The 20376-nt window shown below is 36.7% G+C and overlaps 1 protein-coding gene across 3 annotated transcripts in view; it reads right to left on the reverse strand.

Moving 5' to 3' along the window:
- The window catches only part of LOC131800826 (proline dehydrogenase 1, mitochondrial-like), a 58309-nt gene extending 38184 nt beyond the window's left edge, over positions 1-20125 (reverse strand). For 2 of the 3 annotated variants that reach the window (XM_059118569.1, XM_059118568.1), the window contains exons 1-2: positions 19979-20125; positions 10985-11747 (exon numbers count right to left, since the gene is read on the reverse strand). In XM_059118569.1, the coding sequence (XP_058974552.1) occupies positions 10985-11500 (516 nt within the window). In that variant the 5' untranslated portion in view covers positions 11501-11747; positions 19979-20125. Of the gene's footprint in view, positions 1-10984; positions 11748-19978 lie in introns of those variants that run through there. The other variant, XM_059118570.1, reaches the window with a different exon arrangement.
- Positions 20126-20376: the final 251 nt, after the last annotated feature.

Raw genomic sequence — 20376 nt, forward strand, 5'->3', positions numbered from 1 at the left:
ATTAGGTGGGAGCTCCATAAAATATGCTATATAAATGTAAAATATAAAATACGAATAAAACATTTTACATATGACTCTAACATAATGTGTAATCAGGCCTTAACTAATACATTATCATACATATTGTTTGGTCTTAATTTGTTCGACCATGTTCTATACTTTTTTATTGACGTCCATATAATAAGGAATTACTATGACAATATTTTACAAAAACAAAAAAAAAACATATTTTGTCAGCCAAAAGTTTGTCCACAGCGCTTATGAAATATGAATCTGCGCCAAATTGAATCCATTTAGGGGCAGCCAAAACTATAACTTCAATTTCACAAACAATTAAATATGGAATTGCAGATTTATCGACATATTTGTAAGACGTCAACGTGTCTGCCACCACCCTCTATTTTAGATATGCCAATGCACCAAGAAATGGGCGTTTTCACCAATATCGTGTCGTTATGTAAGAAACTGGTAATGGATTTGCCTCCTCTTTTTATTGTCGAACCTATCTGCCAGACAGGTTTTTGGCAAATAAATGAAGCATCTTTTTCAAATCCGAGAAAATAAATTTGTGAAAAAAAAAAAACAAATTTATCCCTGATTCTTTACTTCTTCGAAACATTTGACTGACAAGCGACAGCTGAATTGTAATGTGTGGCGAAATAAATGTGCCGGCTGCAATTGCTTAATGTCACGAGCGACATACTAAAAATAATACACCCCCTTCTTTCACATCTCTCAGACATAACCCACCCATCTGTCCAACCACCTCACTTCCTCCCAGTCAGCCAGCAGCGCTGAAACGCTGTTCACCTGATCGAAAGCCATTAAAATTAAAACAGCCCAAACAACAACAACAATTCTGGTCATTTACAAATTACCAAACAAACGGAACAAATTGACACAGACACACTCACATCTGAGAGAGACATTTCATGCCAGTAATGACGATAATAAAAATAACAAACAAACAAACAAAACAATTTCAAAATTTGTTTGAATTTTAAAAATAGTAGTCTATATATTTCAGAGATACGTCGTGCTGTATACGTACAGCTGTCATCCATTTACATACAAACATAAACAGAGAGATACATACATATATAGTACATCGGATGAGTGTTGTGTTCTTGGCAGCAATTATCCAATACATTGTATTTGTCGTTTACGAACGAAAAAAAAATCATGTACGAACGATTGCATACTCATCTATATACGTGGGTAGTAAGCGAATTGTGACAGGTTTTAAGTTGAGGATATAGGAGGGCATCTTAAGAGGTTTCCAAAGCTAGATGTTCGACATTGTGCTTGGAGAACGCCAGATATTTTATACATAAATCCCCGTAGATGCTAAGGAATAGAGAGCTGTTCAAAGAATCATTTGTGTGATTTGTATACCCTCAGCCATATGGCTACGGCCAAAACGTGCCTTATCGAAATAACGGTTTTAGACCCTAGATCTCTTTGGACCGTTTCAGAATATTTGGAGTCCATCCGTCCGTCTGTCTGGCTGGTGCGCACAATAACTCTCAAAAGAAATATACGATTTAGTCCAAACTTGGTACATCTTAATTATTATTATCAAACTTGGATCGAGTTCGGAATCCTTATATTTGCATCAGTGCTAGGTCAGGTGTGAGAATGGACATTACCGGTCCACTTCATCAAGTACCTCTCCCACAAAGCGTCAAAGTTTTGAATATTCATGAAGCTCGCACAACGTGAAGTTAACATCCGGTTCCATTCAGACTTGGCACATCTCAATATTTCTATCAACACAAGACGTGTTATAAAGATGGCAGAGATTGAGCCATTCCTTCTGGTACCTTCCCACAAAGGCTCACAGACAATTTTCTGTATAAACTTGAAACAATTCCGGTGAATAATGTCGCTAAAATCATCAAAATACCGAATATAGGGAGGTACCTTTATATGGAGGCTATACCAAAACGTGGACCTACAATACCAAAAGTCCTGCAGACATAATATACATTTGAGTAAAATTTTATCAATCTACTGAAAACTCAAATTAAAGTCAAATCAATTGTCCTCAGTATTCCTAAAATTTGGGGTAGCATTGCGAGGCAATAAGTTTCAATAACTGTAAAAACTGATTATTTTAGCCAAATAGTTTTCTACCAGTTACAAGCCGTAATAACCAATTTTATCACTATATGTTCAAAATACTTATAAATGCGGCATACATTTTTTGCGAACCTGTATTCTACCTAATAATATTACAAAATATCATATGAAGCCACTTCGACAGATTATGTGACCTCTTTACCAAACTTTAGTCAACACTTTTCGTAGGTCAGGTTTCAGTTTGAATCCAATATGCCAAAATAAATCAATTCTGTTTAAAACGACAGCTGACATGTGAGCTAAATGAGAGTTAAATGAGAGCTTTACCAAAAAGGACCTATGATAAACATTCTATAAATGGAGAGTTTATTTTTTCTAAGAACTTGAAATACCATCTTATTTGCAAGGAAAAAGGGTCTGAGAACTTCGAGGTACGGAAAATTGTTTGCTCCCAAAATGGGATTTTTGATTTCGAGTTGAGCGGCCACCGTAATATTAAGAACACCCTTTAGATCTATCGCGATTTCTTTTTTTCTCGCATTTTCAGATAATGATACATAAGCAGCTTGGCAACATGGCATGACATATTAATATTCCTGACAACCCTTTCGTGTCATGTAAACAATTATGTTATCCAAAGCTGCTTCTGTACATCACCTTTATTATGGCCTTGCGACAAATTTTCCAACTTCACAGTATCCCTTGCGGGGACTTTACATTTCGATGAGTGGAAAAAATCATTTGGAAGTGGCTTCTTCAATTCAATCAATTAATTCTCATTGCTTCGCAGGCATCATCAATTGTTTACGCGTTTTTCTATGGCTACCTGTGGAGATGCGGCAGTTCGTTGACCTCTGGTGTACTCACAATTTCCCCACTAATGGTTATCAGTGTGTGATTCTTTATTAGTTCAATCACCCAGTTTGTCACACAAAAAAACGTGTCAACATCTTCCTCGATCTCCTGCCGACAATATTTCCTTCCTTCAGAGCCTCGGTTGCTCAAATGATCCTCTTTATTGAGGCAAATGCAGGTGAATCATGTCCAACTTCGTTCTCGGTCACTTTTCCGGTTCGAATAACTAATGTAAAATGAGATCATATTCCTTCATAAAAAAGACAATACGTTTTTCTTGGTTGGCTGATTTTGAGCCACTGTGTTTGAATAAATCACTGTTAAACTAAAGTCTATCTCTTTATTTTCTACTTATTTTCAAATCAAGTTCATATATCCGTGACCAGAGACTAAAATATAATACATAATAATAATACAAATAAATAACAGGTATTGGCACAACGATCAATTAACACAATTCTCAAGGGTTAGTAATTTTGAGGACAAACGAACTTAACACTGTTTTTAATTTTTCAATACTAATCAATAGGTTTTTAAGTTAAATTTAGCGCTATCTTCTAAATACAATGTATATGTTCACTGATTGTTTTGCCTATGTTGAGCATGGTCTTCCCTGCAAACCCTGTCTATTTGTCTTAATATACAATGTTAAAAGGCCTTACAATGGTAAAATGTCATTAAACCAAATCGAAATACACAATATAAAACTCCCATAGCGGCCCTCGTCTACATTATGTGCAAAAATACACAATATAAATTCAATTTATCGATTTTGTTTAAATCGTTTCTCCTCCCTAACATCTCGTCTCTTAAAAAAAGAAAACGCCAGCCATAAATCCATGAGACATACATATAGGTGGTATTCAGTACTAACGTTAGGCACACAAAACTGTAGAAGATCATACATACATACATACATATAAATCTCGATATAGGTACATGTGTAAGTCTAAACTTTCAAGTACATATGTCGGAATATACATACATATATATCTATAACGATGTAGAGCAGTCAATAAGCAGCATTGGGGGATCAGCTCTTCCCAAGTAAAACATTCGCTGAACCTACCCAACAATAGCTGCGAATGTTGCCACTCACATGATGTTCCATCTTGCCAAAGAAGAAAGAGCGGTGGGGGACTGTGGGCTTCGGAAAACTTAAACGTATATATGAATAGACTCTCAGAGAGTAAGAGCGAGGCACTATCAGAGTAGTCGTGAGTGCGTGCTGGCCTGTTGGTTCATTTCTGGGGGCTTGTCACTAACCTTTGACTGTATGTGTGTGTATTAGCTGTTCGTGTGCGCCGGATAAATGGGGGTTTGAGTTGTAGTCTTGCACATTCGGTTTGGCGTTGTTGTTATTCTCTTGTGTTTTCTTATTCATGCAACACCGCCGCAACAACACATTCGCATACAACAACCCTGCATTATACATGTCGAGAGCATCTTAAATGGCTATTATAAGACCGAGAAAAAAGCACACTTGCCGGTCGTTTGGTCAATTGTCTCAGAACGAGACCCGGCAATTCGCACACTGCCAAACTATACACTTGGTAGGTGTATGTTTGCATGAAGATATGCACATTTATACCTTTTACGTATCCGTGTCTTGTTTTATAAGAGAAAAATCTTGTTGCCAAATTGTTTTCCGACATTTTTCTTGGAAAAACGTGAGACCTTGTTGTTGGCCTTCCTTATTCAACCAGTCAGTCACCCGAGTTTATGTGTAAGATGAACAGAGCCAAAGGAAACAGTGGGCTCATGGCCTTTCTATTAGGTCATCCGATTTCATTCGTATTTTCAAAATAAATGCGAATAAAACGTAAACAAAAATGTTGAAAGAATGACACAATGTTAGTATTTCGTTGGGACTTGCACGGGCTCGTGGACTTGTGTTAATATTGAAACAGACACCAAGGGGTTTCAAATGTGTATGATCAAGACAGTTCTTGGTCGACTATGGTTTAAAACAGCGTCGGACATACAGGTGAGATGAAAAAAATTGCAACCAACTTCAGACTACTGTCATTTCTAAGCTACTCGTCCGACAGTTGTTAAAATTATTCCAGTGACAGCTCATTATATTTTTTACAAGCGTACAAAAGAATTTTGGTGAGAATTTTCCAAAAAAAAAGTTATTCGCGATGGAATTAAAGCGTGATAGTGTGATTTCTTTATATTTGGCTGGAAAACCACAAGTGGCTATCGTTAGAGCACTCCAGGATTTAAATGTGAATAAATCTTTCTTGCCTCGTACCATCGCTCGTTACCGTGATATTGGTAGCGTAGCCCAACGTCAAGGAAGTAGACGGAAGAAAACACCAAAATCAGCAGAAATGGTTCGAAAAGTAAAGAAGTGACGAAACCCGCGTCGCAGTGCCCGAAAAATGGCTCGTGAGCTTAACATATCACAATATTCCATTCGGCAAATATTGAAAAATGAACTCGGGGAAAGCCATTGAAATACCAAAAAGTGCAAGAACTTACACCGCAACAGAAAGAAAATAGACTCAAAAGAGCTAAAGAGTTGCTTCGCTTGGCCGAAAGTGGTGAACTGCCGAATTTGGTTTTCTCTGATGAGAAGACATTCGTTGTCCAGCAGTGTGTAAACAAATAAAATGATCGTGTTTACTTGCCAAAGAGGTCAGCTGAAAATGTGCACCTTCGGTTGGTCACCAGAAATCAAGCGCCGGCGTGAGGTGTGGGCCGCCATAACAGCCGATGGTCGCTCTCCGTTCGTATTAATCGACTGTGGCATCAGAATAAATGCCGAATATTATCGCGAAAATATTCTGGAGGGTGTATTATAGCCTTGAGCACACAAACATTTTGGCCGCAGACCTTGGATGCGCCAGCCAAGAATGGTTACAAATGAGGTTCCTCGCTTCATTTTCAGCGCACAATTGCCACTAAAATCTCCGGAAACCAAACCGTTGGACTATTGTGTCCGGAGTATTTTGGAAAGCAAGGTTGACACTAAAAAATACCAAAGTGTCGATCACCTCAAGCAAGCGCTTCGCCGTGAATGGGCCAAAATACCGCAGAGCAACATTCGGGCAGCGTGCGACGGTTTCATTGGCCGTTTGAAGGCCATAATTCGTGCCAAAAGTGACCAATTCAAACAAATCTAAACTTATTCTAAAATTTGATTCTATTACCGATATTTTTTGCTTTCATTCAATAAAATTTAAAAAAAGTGTAAGAATGACTTTGTTGCAATTTTTTCATCTCACACTGCATATGCTATATATCTCACCCTGCATATGCATATGCTATATCTCCAATTTCAAGTGGAATTTAAAAAATTTATATAGCCTATGTTTCTTTCAGGCAATGTTGTACTATACTTGGAAATTTGGAGGAAAATCTCTACAGTGGTTTTCAAGTCCATAAATTACAAACAAACAAACATTTTCCTCTTTTAAAGATATAGGAAATCAGCCCAAAATTAACAGATTTCTTATATTCAACCGAATTTTTCCATTTGTTGAAACTCGGTCCGGTATATCTATTGCTACAATAAATATGTTTTAATATAATCCTTATGAAAGTCATGCCATGCACTCTACAGCAATTTTATTTGGTCCATAGTTGGTATAATCTATTTCACATAAATTCGCAATATAATCTTGTTTGTTATTTGAGCTCTACTAAATAAGCATAGTGGTATCCGATCGACTTTTGACGTTTCCTAACTGGTTCTCACTGTTCCGCATCGTCGATTTCAATCACAATAAGTATTTTAACAACTAATCCAAAACTAATCAACTGTGATAAATGGTATAAATATTTGTAGCGTAATTATCCATGGTTCACCTCGTTATATGTACTTATTTCCAAATAAATTGCAGAATCTTTATTCCCATGCAATCGAAATTTCTTGTAAGTTGGTGTATTTCCGTTGTCACATCTTTCCAAGTTAATGTCTGAAATCACTGTGCTCTAAAAAACCTCAAATCTCCTACTCTTGTTTTTTTTTTTAACAACAGCAAAGTCAACATGCGCGACCAGCAGCAACTGGTTTCTATAATGTTTTGTGTCACGTGAGATTGCTGAAATGAAAAACGAGTTCTCATCATGGCAAATGTTCCGATGCAATACGGCAGAGCGACTGATTTATTAACTTTTACCGGTTTTATTGCTTTGCGAACAGTAGAATCCAAATAAATGCAAATGGAAGTGAAATAGAAATAATTGAATTAATGCATTTTGGAAGAATCCTTAAATCTTAGTAATTGAAATTCCAGAGACGTCATTTCACTTAGCTGAATACCAAAAACGCAGTTAATGGAAATTACGAAATGATAGGCGTTAATTTTCTTCAAATAGAAATTGCCTTACATTTAAGTAGATTCGACTGTCAATAAGTCTCATCATCTGTATTGTCTGTCAATAATTAGCAATAATAATGCGAAAGAGAGAAGGGTAATAACGATAAAGGGTGGGTAAAGTGGGTAGTAGTTCTTCTAGTTTTTGTTGAGAGTCTGACTTTTGGTCTATCTCTCTCTTTCGATAGTTTCACATGTTTATGCGTTAAATTAGTTTCGTTTTTAATACATAATATTTAAAACAACAACAACAATGTCAAAAATTTTAAAAGAGTTGCCCTATAGAAAAATAATGCCAAAACTCGGTTTCTGCCAAATATTTGAAGAATTTTAGTAGATCTAAGGGAAGCCTCTTGATGGCTGAAACTTTTCAGAATGCAATAAAAGAAATATAAAACCGAGTTATAATCTTGAAATATTGTTAGAAATTCTGAAATACTCGCTTCGTCCCGGTCTACACCCACGTAATTTCGTGAAATAGAATTTCATGAAGTTTTGTTTTTTGGATTGTTAAGGCGAACATTATATATTTATGATTTATTTATTCCTCTCTCGAGAAGAGCTTACTGATTTGAAATTTGCAGTAAAAATCATAATAAAAAACTAAAGAAATCACCTACTTTGAAATTATTCATGCGTCGACCATTAATTATTATTCAAATTAATTCAATACCGAACTTCCTGGCTAGCCTCCAACTCACTCGTATTTACAGGTCCTCATATACAGGGTGAGATAAAAAAAAATTGCAACCAACTTCAGTCTGCTGTCATTTCTAAGCCACTCGTCCGACAGCCGCTAAAATTATTCCAGTGACAGCTCATTATATTATATAATTTTGGTGAGAATTTTCCAGAAAAAAGTTATTCGTGATGGAATTAAAGCGTGATAGTGTGATTTCTTTATATTTGGCTGGAAAACCACAAATGGCTATCGGTAGAGCACTTCAGCATTTAAATGTGAATAAATCTTTTGTTGGTCGTACCATCGCCCGTTATCGTGATACTGGTAGCATAGCCCGACGTCAAGGAAGAAAACAGCAACATCAGCAGAAATGGTTCGAAAAGTAAAGAAGCGACTTGATCGAAACCGGCGTCGCAGTGCCCGAAAAATGGCTCGTGAGCTGAACATATCGCAATATTCCATTCGGCAAATATTGAAAAATGAATCGGGGTAAAGCCATAGAGATTCCAAAAAGTACAAGAACTTACACCGCAACAAAAAGAAAATAGACTCAAAAGTGCTAAAGAGTTGCTTCGCGTGGCCGAAAGTGATGAACTGCCGAATTTGGTTTTCTCCGATGAAAAAACATTCGTTGTCCTGCAGTTTGTAAACAAACAAAATGATCGTGTTTACTTGCCAAAGAGGTCAGCTGAAAATGTGCACCTTCGGTTGGGCACCAGAACTTAAGCGCCGGTCATGGTGATGGTGTGGGCCGCCATAACAGTCGATGGTCGCTCTCCGCTCGTATTAATCAACCGTGGCATCAGAATAAATACCGAATATTATTGCGAAAATATTTTGTAGGGTGTATTAAAGCCTTGGGCACGTAAACATTTTGGCCGCAGACCTTCGCCATTCCAACAGTACTCAGCACCATCGCACTCAGCAAGCGCCACCTAAGAATGATTACAAAATGAGGTTCTTCGCTTCATTTCCAGCGCACAATGGCCACTAAAATCTCCGGATACCAATACGTTGGACTATTGTGTCCGGAGTATTTTGGAAAGTAAGGTTGGCACTAAAAATACCAAAGTGTCGAACACCTCAAGCAAGTGATTCGCCGAGAATGGGCCAAAATACCGCAGAGCAACATTCGGGCAGCGTGTGACGGTTTCGTTGGCTGTTTGAAGGCCATAGTTCGTGCCAAAGGTGACCAATTCGAACAAATCTAAACTTATTCTAAAATTTGATACTATTTCCGACATTTGTTGCTTTCATTTAATAAATTTGAAAAAAAAATGTAAAATTATGGCGTTTGACTTTGCTGCACTTTTTTATCTCACCCTGTATATATGAGGACCTATAAATACGAGTGAGTTGGAGGCTAGCCAGGAAGCTCAGTATTGAATTGCGATTTCTAAACATTGATGCAAATCGCTTTGGTGAAATAAAACAGATTCTGGGGTAAAATCTGAATTTGGTAACATTAGTAGTGAACCATTTTTGCTCAAATGTCGTTTGTTTATAGTTAAGCATCTCAATTCTCACAGACATCAGGCAAACACAAACATTTTTGTGGGGAGCAGCACAAATGGTAGTAAAATTTCAAAACTTAGATGTACCAGACCTGGCAATATTGTTCATATATAGCATACATTGTATATAGGTGAAGAACCGCATATAATTACACACATATGTATATATGTATGTAGTAACACCACCACATTACAAATGACTATTGTCTGGCCTTAATGAGGGCTATTTAAACTTTTTTCACTTTTCAATTGTCATTTTTGTCGTTTTAGGTTTGTAAAACGGCGAAAGCATTTGTTGAAATGCAAGGTTAATTGTTGTTGTTGTTGTTGTTGGTAAAATGTTACAGCATAACAAAATATTCTGTCATTATCTAGTGGAAAAATTATAATTTTGCTTTGCAATTCATTGAAAACTGGGATTTTAAATGAATCATTCGATAAAGTGGATATTAGGTTAGATTTGAGGGGGAGGAGGGGTTAAGTGGTAACTATGTATTCTTTGAAAGTGGAATTTAAGTCCACTTTCGTTTGGAAAAATAGTAACTACGGCTTATTGTCCATTCGAAAATTGAAGTCATAATAGCATCCAAACAAACAGTGAAAATAGAGTATGATCTGAATGTCAAGTCGTAGAGAACAGAAAAAGTTGGATTTTGAGATTTAAGCTCTGTAGGATAAAGGGAAAGCAATTATTGGACAAAAAATACAAAACTTGGTTCAGGACTTGGTTGAAATATGTGCTTCGTTGGGGAGGGCTAAAATGCGGCAAGAAGTTTCACAAGAACCCATTATACCTAAATACATCCAGGTTGTTTTAAAATTGTGATAATCATAAGTTATCGTTATATGAGAGGTCACACCAATAAGTTTACCGAAATTTAAATTTTTTTGCTGCAACGTTTCATTTTTTCGGAGAAAATTCCTGAGAAAGAATGTTCTGAGCAAGCCCTCAAAATACGTCAAATATGTGTGTGTCAAATGGAAGGGGACCGCTATAGCAAATAGCGAACAGTTGCTAGAATGTGAAATTGCAGCTGATTCTGTTGAAAAATACCTTGAATCGGGCGGTACGTTATATTGGACCTGTATCAAAACGTTGACCTATGTGGACAGTTCTTTGCAAGGATATCAGATGCAGAGTATTACGACTTTTTGGCAGGTTTTGGCGCTCTCCAATCGTAGTAGCGACCAAATTACAAGCACAGGTTCTTAAACCTAATACTAAACACTTATTTGGCGGATCTGAACCCCATTTCAAAAGTAATTTCAAAAGCTTTTTCTTTAATGGATTCCTTACTAACACATCCGGATTCTTTGTGATAGCATCTAGAAAATCTGAAATAAATCGTATTTCAACCACCATCAAATGTTGCAGTATTGGGTAAATTACAAAAAAAAAACTAAAACTTTAAATAAACAATTTCCGACAACATTCATTCATTTCGTTTCGGTGGGAAAAAATAATTTTGTCACTGAAAGGAAGATCATCAATCATTCGCAGGACTTGAACTCAGACCACTTACCTTCATATTGTGTTCGACCAACTTCTCGCTGGAGCAGATCATGTAGACCAAATAAGCTCGCACTAACTCCCATGTTGTTTTGCTCTTGAATGCTGCAACTGGATCGTTGAAACTTACATCCAACGGATCCCGTTGGGGATTCTCGGGTACATTCGGTGTGGGGGGAGTACGACGTAACTGAGATTTTGAATAGACAGATGATTTCTGCTCATCCCCGATGGTTTGGGTCGCGGCTACCGTCTGCGATTTAGTGGCATTGGTGTGGACGCCACGTTGTTGCTGGCCATAGATGGAGGCGAACAAAGTCTGGGGAAAAACACGTTTCGATTGATACAAAGCCGTCGAATAATTCAATTCATCGTTAGACCAGCTATTCGATGCTGCTGCTGCTACTCCAGTCGTTGGTTTATTGGAGCCAAATTGACGTTTGCCCGCGCCAAGACTGCTGGAACCACTAACGCTACAGCTATAAACTAAATTGGTACGTTGAGCACAGATGAAACGCAAAAACGCCATTACACACGCGCACTAGCTTGGATTCACTGAAATATGGATGGTTGTTGTTGGTCTTTTGGCGGCGTTTCCCAGAGGATACAATTTTCTTTTCAAAACTTTTCGTTTTTTTTTCTTTATTGTTGTGATTTGTTTCACTAGTTTCCGTTTTGTGGGGAACGTTTATTTTTCAACACTTTTATGTGATATTTTCTTTTTCTCTTATGAATGAAACAGGACACAAATTTTCTGTCACAAGAAAATGTTAACACTGCAAAAAAAAAAATAAATAGATAAAAAATTTAACAATTTTAAAATGGGAAAACTAGAGAATGGAAGAGTAATATTAAGGGGTATTGATAGCGTAATAATTTGTAAGAATTACTTGAAATTGTTACGGGATGTTGTCCGATAGTTGAAAAGTTAGCTAAAAGAGAGCGATTTTGGGAGAGATTGTTGTTACTCAGCATGGCCTACATAGGGTCGGCCAGGAAAACTATTTGATTTGACTATTTTTGAATTTCAAATCACAATTTTGTTTTTGACAGCAAACTTAGTTGTCAGATGGACTTTCTGGCCCATCTTATGTAGGCCTCATTCCTGAGAATTTGCAAATTCTCAGATCTTTTTTGTTTGATCGGCTGATAATTCATCAACTGTTTTGTGGCCGATGCGAAAATCTTTTAAAGTTTCCGGCAATAATCTAAATATGTAAGACTGAATTCAGCCAGATGTGCCAAAATTCAGGTCATTTGGACTTATAATGGCCTTTGGTGCACAATTAACCCGAAATCGGTTGAAGATATATATGGGAGCCATATCCAAAAGGTATTTCTGGGCTGTATCTGATATCTAATAATAATATCATTCTTGTGGGGTGCATATTACGAATGTGGGGGACTTAACTACCAAATCGGATGAAAGCTATATATGGGAGCTTTAGCTATTTCTGAACCGATTCTCTCCGAATTCGATGTACTTGCGTCTAGTCTAATTTCGGCGGATCTGATCCAATTATCACCAATTTCAATAGGATACGTCCTTGGGTGAAACACATATTGTTTGGAAAATTACATCTCGATCGGATGATAAATGCGACCTGCATTTTGTTCACAAGAATACATGGACGGACGGAGGTCAGACGGACTGACATGCATAAACAGACTCAGAAAGTGATTATGTGAAGATCCTCAAAAGTAACTATGGGTCAATCTCGCTTCCTTCTCCATGTTACCCTTACCACTATGTGGTAAAAAGACAAGTAAGAAAGCAGCTAAGTTTGGCCGGGCCGAACTTTTTATACCCTCCGCCATTTGGAAGAAACTTGAAAAATTTTAAGAAAGTTCCCCTCAAATGAAATTCGTTATATGGGGGCCATACGAAGAAGTTCAGAACAGTTACTACAGCCTCTGACACAAATAACTTATGCAGGACCACATAAGTAATTTGTGTTAGAGGCTGTAGTAACTGTTCCGAACTTTATATACGAAATTTGAAACAATTCCGGTGAATAACGTCGCAAAACTCAAAAAATCAAAATATCGGGAGAAACCGTATAGGGAATATATGATATCGTGGACCTATATAGACAATTCTCTTCCAGGGGATAATGTACTCACAAGGAACTCCTTTTGTGGATTTTAATACAATTCCATTGAAAATTTTGCCTGAAATGATCAAAATACTGAATATGGGGGGTAGCTTTATATGGGAGGATACCTATATATACGTGGATCTATTTAGACAATTCTCTTCTAGAGGATAAATTTCTCACAAGGAACTTCTTGTGAGAATCTTCAGACAATTCCATTGAAAAATCTGGCTAAAATCATCAAAATACCGAATATCGAGAGTTGCTGTTGTATGGGTGATATACGATTTCGTGAACCTATATAGACAATTCTCTTTCAGGGGATAAAGTACTCACAAGGAACTTCTTATGAGAATTTTCAGACCATTCCATTGAAAAATCTGGCTAAAATCATCCAAATGCCGAATATAGGGGGGTACCGTTATATGGAGGCTATACGATATCGTGGACCTATATAGACAATTCTCTTCCAGAGGTAATGTACTTACAAGGAACTCCTTTTATGGATTTAAAGACAAATCCATTGAAAATTTTGGCTGAAATTGTCAAAATACCGAATATCGGGGGCACCGCTATATGGGGACTATACGATGTACATATATAGCCCATCTTCGAACTTGAATTGCCTGCAGAACTGCGCAACATTTTAGCTTCCTAATCTTAATTTCCACAAATTGGAGTTTTAGATAGAAGGTAAATATTGATGCAACATAAAACTAGATAATTAGTTACAATGATTTTAAATTGTCTACTTTATTATTCAAAACATATATAAAAAACTGTGTATATGTTTTAACAGAATAGGAGCAGCAAAAGAAAAAAATGTTTCCTTTATTATTACACCATGATAGGATTTAAATCAGAATGGTTATGAAAATGTTAAAAATTCACCCACATATCGCCGCCTTTAAACATCTACTCACAAATGAAACTTCTACTTTAAATCAAATCATAGGAAGTCTGTTATGTATCAATCGGTCGATAACTTAATAATTGCACTTTTAATTCAAAATTAATTGCATGGACAGTTTTTGTTCTCCTCCATTCTAAAGAGACCCGACTCATAAAAATGCACTTTTAAAAACATCGTTTTAATTATAGCAATTTAAAATTCCACAGAATATGTCATTGGATAATTGTTTGTTATTTAACTGTAGAACGGTTATTATATTTATAATAGAACTTTCAGAATCTTCATTTTAAAGCCAGTAGAGTGCTACAGTAAAGTCCGTAATAATGTAAAATAACCAAAACTAACGGATAGCTGCTCATCGACGGTGCAACTCATAAGGAGCACCGGCGGCATCAACTGCGTTCATAACCAGTAAGGAAAGCTCAAAAGTCGGGCGGGGCCGACTATATGATACCCTACACCACTATGCATATTTAGTAGAGCTCTCGTAAAAAGGTTTATACAGGGCATTTCAGAGCTCTATTAGATATTTGGTACAAAATCAAAATCTATCTAATTCTATCGTGCATTTTACGAACTATAGCTATCTCTGAACCGGGTTTCTCCAAATTTTACGTATTAGCTTCCAGACTGAATTCGGTCTTATTTACGAAAATGCAGGTGATTTGGGCTGATATTGACCATTTAGTGCACATTTAACCCGAAATCGGATGAAGACATATATGGGAGCTATATCCACATCTGAACCGATTTCGATAAAGTTTAAAACAGCTATTCCTGTGCTCCATCTAATACCTGGTACCAAATATCACGGTTGTGGAGTGAATATTACGAATGTATGGGACTAAAACACTAAATCGGATGAAACATATATATGGTTGCTATATCTATATCTGAACCGATTTTCACTAAATTTGATATACTTGCTTCTAGGCTGAATTTGGTCCGATGTACTAAAATTCAGTCCATTTGGACTTATATCGGCCATTTGGTGCACAATTAACCCGAAATCGGATGAAGACATATATGGGAGCTATATCCACATCTGAACCGATTTCGATAAAGTTTAAAACAGCTATTCCTGTGCTCCATCTAATAGCTGGTACCAAATATCACGGTTGTGGAGTGAATATTACGAATGTATGGGACTAAAACACTAAATCGGATGAAACATATATATGGTTGCTATATCTATATCTGAACCGATTTTCACTAAATTTGATATACTTGCTTCTAGGCTGAATTTGGTCCGATGTACTAAAATTCAGTCCATTTGGACTTATATCGGCCATTTGGTGCACAATTAACCCGAAATCGGATGAAGATATATATGGGAGCTATATCCAAATCTGAACCGATTTCGATAAAATTTAAAACACCTATTTCTGTGCTCCATCTAATACCTGGTACCAAATATCACGGTTGTGGAGTGCATAGTAGGAATGTGAGGGACTTAAACACCAAATCGGATGAAAGATATATATGGGAGCTATAGCTATATCTGAACCGATTTTCTCCAAATTTGATATACTTGTTTCTAGGCCGAACTCGGTTGGGTGTGCCAAAATTCAGGTAATTTGGGCTGATATTGGCCATTTGGTGGTCAATTAACCCGAAATCGGATGAAGATATATATGAGAGCTATAGCTGTTTCTGAACCGATTTTCTCCAAATTTGTTGTATTTGCTTTAAGGCTAATCTCGGTCACATGTGCCAAAATTCGGGCCATTTGGGCTGATATTGGCCATTTGGTGGTCAATTAACCCGAAATCGGATGAAGATATATATGGGAGCTATATCCAAATCTGAACCGATTTCGATAAAATTTAAAACACCTATTTCTGTGCTCCATCTAATACCTGGTACCAAATATCACGGTTGTGGAGTGCATAGTAGGAATGTGAGGGACTTAAAGATCAAATCGGATGAAAGATATATATGCTAGCTATAGCTATATCTGAACCGATTTTCTCCAAATTTAATATACTTGCTTCTAGGCCGAACTCGGTTGGGTGTGCCAAAATTCAGGTAATTTGGACTGATAGTGGACATTTGGTGCACATTTAACCCGAAATCGGATGAAGATATATATGGGAGCTATATCTAAATTTGATCCGATTCTCACCAATTTCAATAGGGTTCGTCCTTGGGCCAAAAAAATATTGTTTGGAAAATTTTATCTCAATCGGATAATAAATGCGACCTGCATTTTGTTCACAAGAATACATGGACAGACGGACGGACGGACGGACAGACGGACGGACATGCATAAATCGACTCAGAAAGTGATTCTATGAAGGTTCTCAAAAGTAACTATGGGTCTATCTCGTATCCTTCTCCATGTTACAAACAAATGCACAAAGACATAATACCCTTACCACTATGTGGTGTAGGGTATAAAAACTGTGAACGTACTATAACCTTACAATTGTGTCTTAATTTACCAAATGTTAGGCAACAATGATTATAAAATTTTTGTCGTAATTATATAGGTTTAAATAAGGTAGTCGCATCAACACAACTGCTGGGACAATGAACTTTCAAAGCAATTTTGTAATTAACAATTTTGAATGAGAAATTTTTCAAATTTGTAAAAGTTGTTAAAAAAATGTATATCATAGCAACCTCCGTTTGGTGTCTTATAAGAAAACTTATAACTGTCAAAAATTAAAAAAAATAATTTTTGACATATCAAGGTTCTTAAGCGTTGATGCATCTACCCGTATTCTTCTACCATGGTACCCTACTATTTGACACAATAATATCCGCGGATTGTCCGATTTATAATTAAAATTTACTGAAAAACTTGATCTGTATATAGAAACGAAATGTTAAAATGTATTTAACCTTTTAGAAATTAGAGTCAACCTGTTCACGTTAAAGGCTGCTGGAAATTATATCGTTCTATGCATTGAACGTCTCGTTCTAACATCGGAAGATCCATTGGAAGATCAATAAATTTTAAAAATATAGAATTTTATCGGATTTTCAGACTGCTGCCACTCCTAAGCCACTCGTCCGAGAGCTGTTAAAATTATTCCAGTGTCAGCTCATTATATTGTTTACAAGCATATAAAAGCATTTTGGAGAGAATTTATCAGAAAATAAGTCAAAAAGCAGTAAGTTCGGCCGGGCCGAACTTTTAATACCCTCCACCATTTGGTACAAATTTGGCAATTTCCAAACAAAAAATAAAATCCGTTAACAATTTTGTTAAAATCTTAAAAATACCGAATGTCTATACGACGACTTGGACCTGCATAGGCCACTTTTGTCATAAGTTATTACAATATTTAAATGTGAAACTTGAAGAAAATCTGTTTATAATGTAGCTAAAATCATCAAAATACCTAATATAGGGGGTACAATTTATATGGGGACTATACGAAGACGTGGACCTGCACAGACAATTTTCTGGCATGGGCTGAAGTATCCATTACGAACTTCAAATGTGAAATTTGAAACAATCCCGGTAAATAATGTCGCTAAAATCATAAAAATACCGAATATCGGGGGGTATGGTATATGGGAGCTATACGAAGACGTGGACCTATTTTCTGTTTTATGCTGCAGTATCTACTACGAACTTCTAATACCAAATTTGGAACGATTCCGTTAAATAATGTCGCTAAAATCATTAAAATACCGAATATCGGGGGGTACCGTTATATGGGGGCTATATGAAGACGTGGACCTACACAGATTATTTTCTGTCTTAGGCTGTAGTATCCATTACGAACTTCAAATGCAAAATTTGAAACAATTCCGGTAAATAATGTCGCTAAAATCATCAAAATACCGAATATCGGGAGGTACCATTATATGAGGGTTATATGATAACTTGAACCTACATGACCCATTTACGAACATAACCTGCCTACTGGCAAAACATACATGTGTGCAAAATTTTAGCCTTCTATCTCAATTTGTTCGAAAGATAGCGTGATTGCAACAGACAGACAGGCGGACAGACACACAGACAGACAGACGGACATGGCTAAATCGTCTTAGAATTTTAGGCTGGTCAAGAATATATATACTTTGTTGGGTCTGACATGAGTATTTCGAGGAGTTACAAACGGAATGACAAAATTAATATACCCTCCATAGTATGGTGGAGGGTATAAAAGTTATTCGTGAATTGAAGCGTGATATTGTGATTTCTTTATATTTGGCTGGAAAACCTCAAGTGGCTATCAATAGAGCACTCCAGCATTTAAATGTGAATAAATCTTTTGTGTCTCGTACCATCGCCCGTTAGCCCGAAAATGACGGCAAGATAATAATGCGGCCCTGGCATTCCTTTACGATATGTCATAAAATATACCATGCGAAGACCTTAAGCTGCTTATGCACACATACCTAAAAGGTGAGAATACATTACACGCTTTTTTGACTGGCTAAAGCCATTGGCTGGCCTATTCGTAGAGGAACAACGTAATTCTAGGTTGAATTAGTTCGATTTTGGCCCTACGCTCCTTTGTTCTTCTCCGAAGAAGCCAGCCGATATTTAAGCCAGCCAAAAAAGCGTTTTATGTATTCTCACCTTAAGTTTACAACTTCCATTGTATAATCGATCACTCTTACCATAAATACTTCAATAGAAATAATAGACGAATGCGAGTAATATTTGGGAAAAGTTACAATGGACCATCGTCATTATTTTGGAAGTTTTTAACCAAAAAATAAAAAAGTGACATAACCATTAATATTTGTCCGGTTAGTCGAGGAAATCACTGCACATTCTTGGATCTTTTTCAAGAATCAATAATTACTTCGTGTTAAGGGATTTTATAAACCAATTTCGGATTTTCTGTTCGTTTCCGACATATCCCACATGATTTCTTTTTGTGAAAATTCGCTTTTGACAAGCTGTTTAATAAGACCAATAACATTACGCAAGCGGCCATAAACAAAAATTTTGTTTTGAAAATTTTGAGCGACATTTGAAACAGCTGGTTTATGTACTCGCCGCTGCGAGTCATCGACGTCATGACTGAAACAAAAAAAAAATAGAATATAAATGAGTTGAAAGTACGGCCAAATCCCTTCAACCCCTTTTATTTGATAACTGCCAACAGAGTGGCAGACAGGCGGCAGCCAACAAGGCACCCTGTATTTTTGGGGCAGCAAACTTGTGGTGTTTCGTTCTTCTTGTGTGGGAAAAAAGAGAGTACACGTCTGAATTTCGGTATGTATTTGTGTGTATGCGTGTGTCTTTGCTTGGCATCGCATGTGTATGCGAATTGTTGGTCTGATTCAATGGATTTCTGTCGGCACCGAGGAATCTGGTTGGTAATGCTCCTATAACTTCTGCCATCGACAATTGCTCTTTTTTTTTGAAGCGTTTTTCTCGCTGCTTGTTATGTTATATAACGACCATTATGTGGGCATTTAAGTCCTTATACGTGAATAAATTTTCACCACACTCATTTCTTTTTTTGTTTTGTATTTTAAATGCAACTAAATGAACAAATTATGAATTCACATTCAGGCATTTCTCTGAAATTCGTTTCAAAATCAAAGACATTTCCCCCAAAACCATAGCCATGGGGTTATTTATAGATGAGACTTTTCGCTACGAAAGTGGAAGTTGGATGTGTTTTGTTTTGTAGTGCAAAAATTCGCATGGCCATAAATTCTTTTTTTGAGAAATTTTCAAATTTAACAATTCTCAACTGGACGACATGTGCTGATGAATAATTACAAAGTAATTTAATTTATTTTTCGATTTTCAAACTTATTTCGCAGAATTTGGATAGGTATAAAATTCATTTCTTCGTTTTGCCAATTCAGCTAATTTTTGTTATTTTTTGTGCAATTATTGTCGAACACACATCAAGTTTTATTGTTGTTATTTCGATTCGAATTGAAAAAAAATATATATATATATATTTGTTATAGTTGCTGTTTCTGTTGTTATTGTTGTACAACAGAGTACAAAATGTATGGATACCCAATACAAAATGTTTTAGAAAAGAAGCAAGAAAAAGTATACCTAAACCGTTTTCGGGTCTGTTTTCACACTTTTTTTATTTTTATATCACAAACACACACCACTGTACACGGGCAAAAGGAAGAATGAATTCAAGAATCACGTCGCGGCGTTCAACGTCAAACGACAACTGACAGAACAAGTCTAAGGAATCGAGTACCAGAGCAATGAGTGCCGTCGCCGCCACATCCACATACCAGTCGAACGGAACGAAACGAACGAGAACCAACCGTACCACACAATAGAGGCGGTGGTGGGGTCGATGATGATGATATTTTTCTCTGAGAGACAATATGTTTGGTTGGCTTTTGTGCTCTTCATTTGTCTCAGCTTTCTCTCTGACAAATTATCCCCCAAAACAAGGTGTATGGTGAATGCATCCAAAAGCAATTGTTTAGGCG

This window comes from Musca domestica, unplaced genomic scaffold, assembly GCF_030504385.1.
Source record: "Musca domestica strain aabys unplaced genomic scaffold, Musca_domestica.polishedcontigs.V.1.1 13, whole genome shotgun sequence".
NCBI classification, from domain to species: domain Eukaryota; kingdom Metazoa; phylum Arthropoda; class Insecta; order Diptera; family Muscidae; genus Musca; species Musca domestica.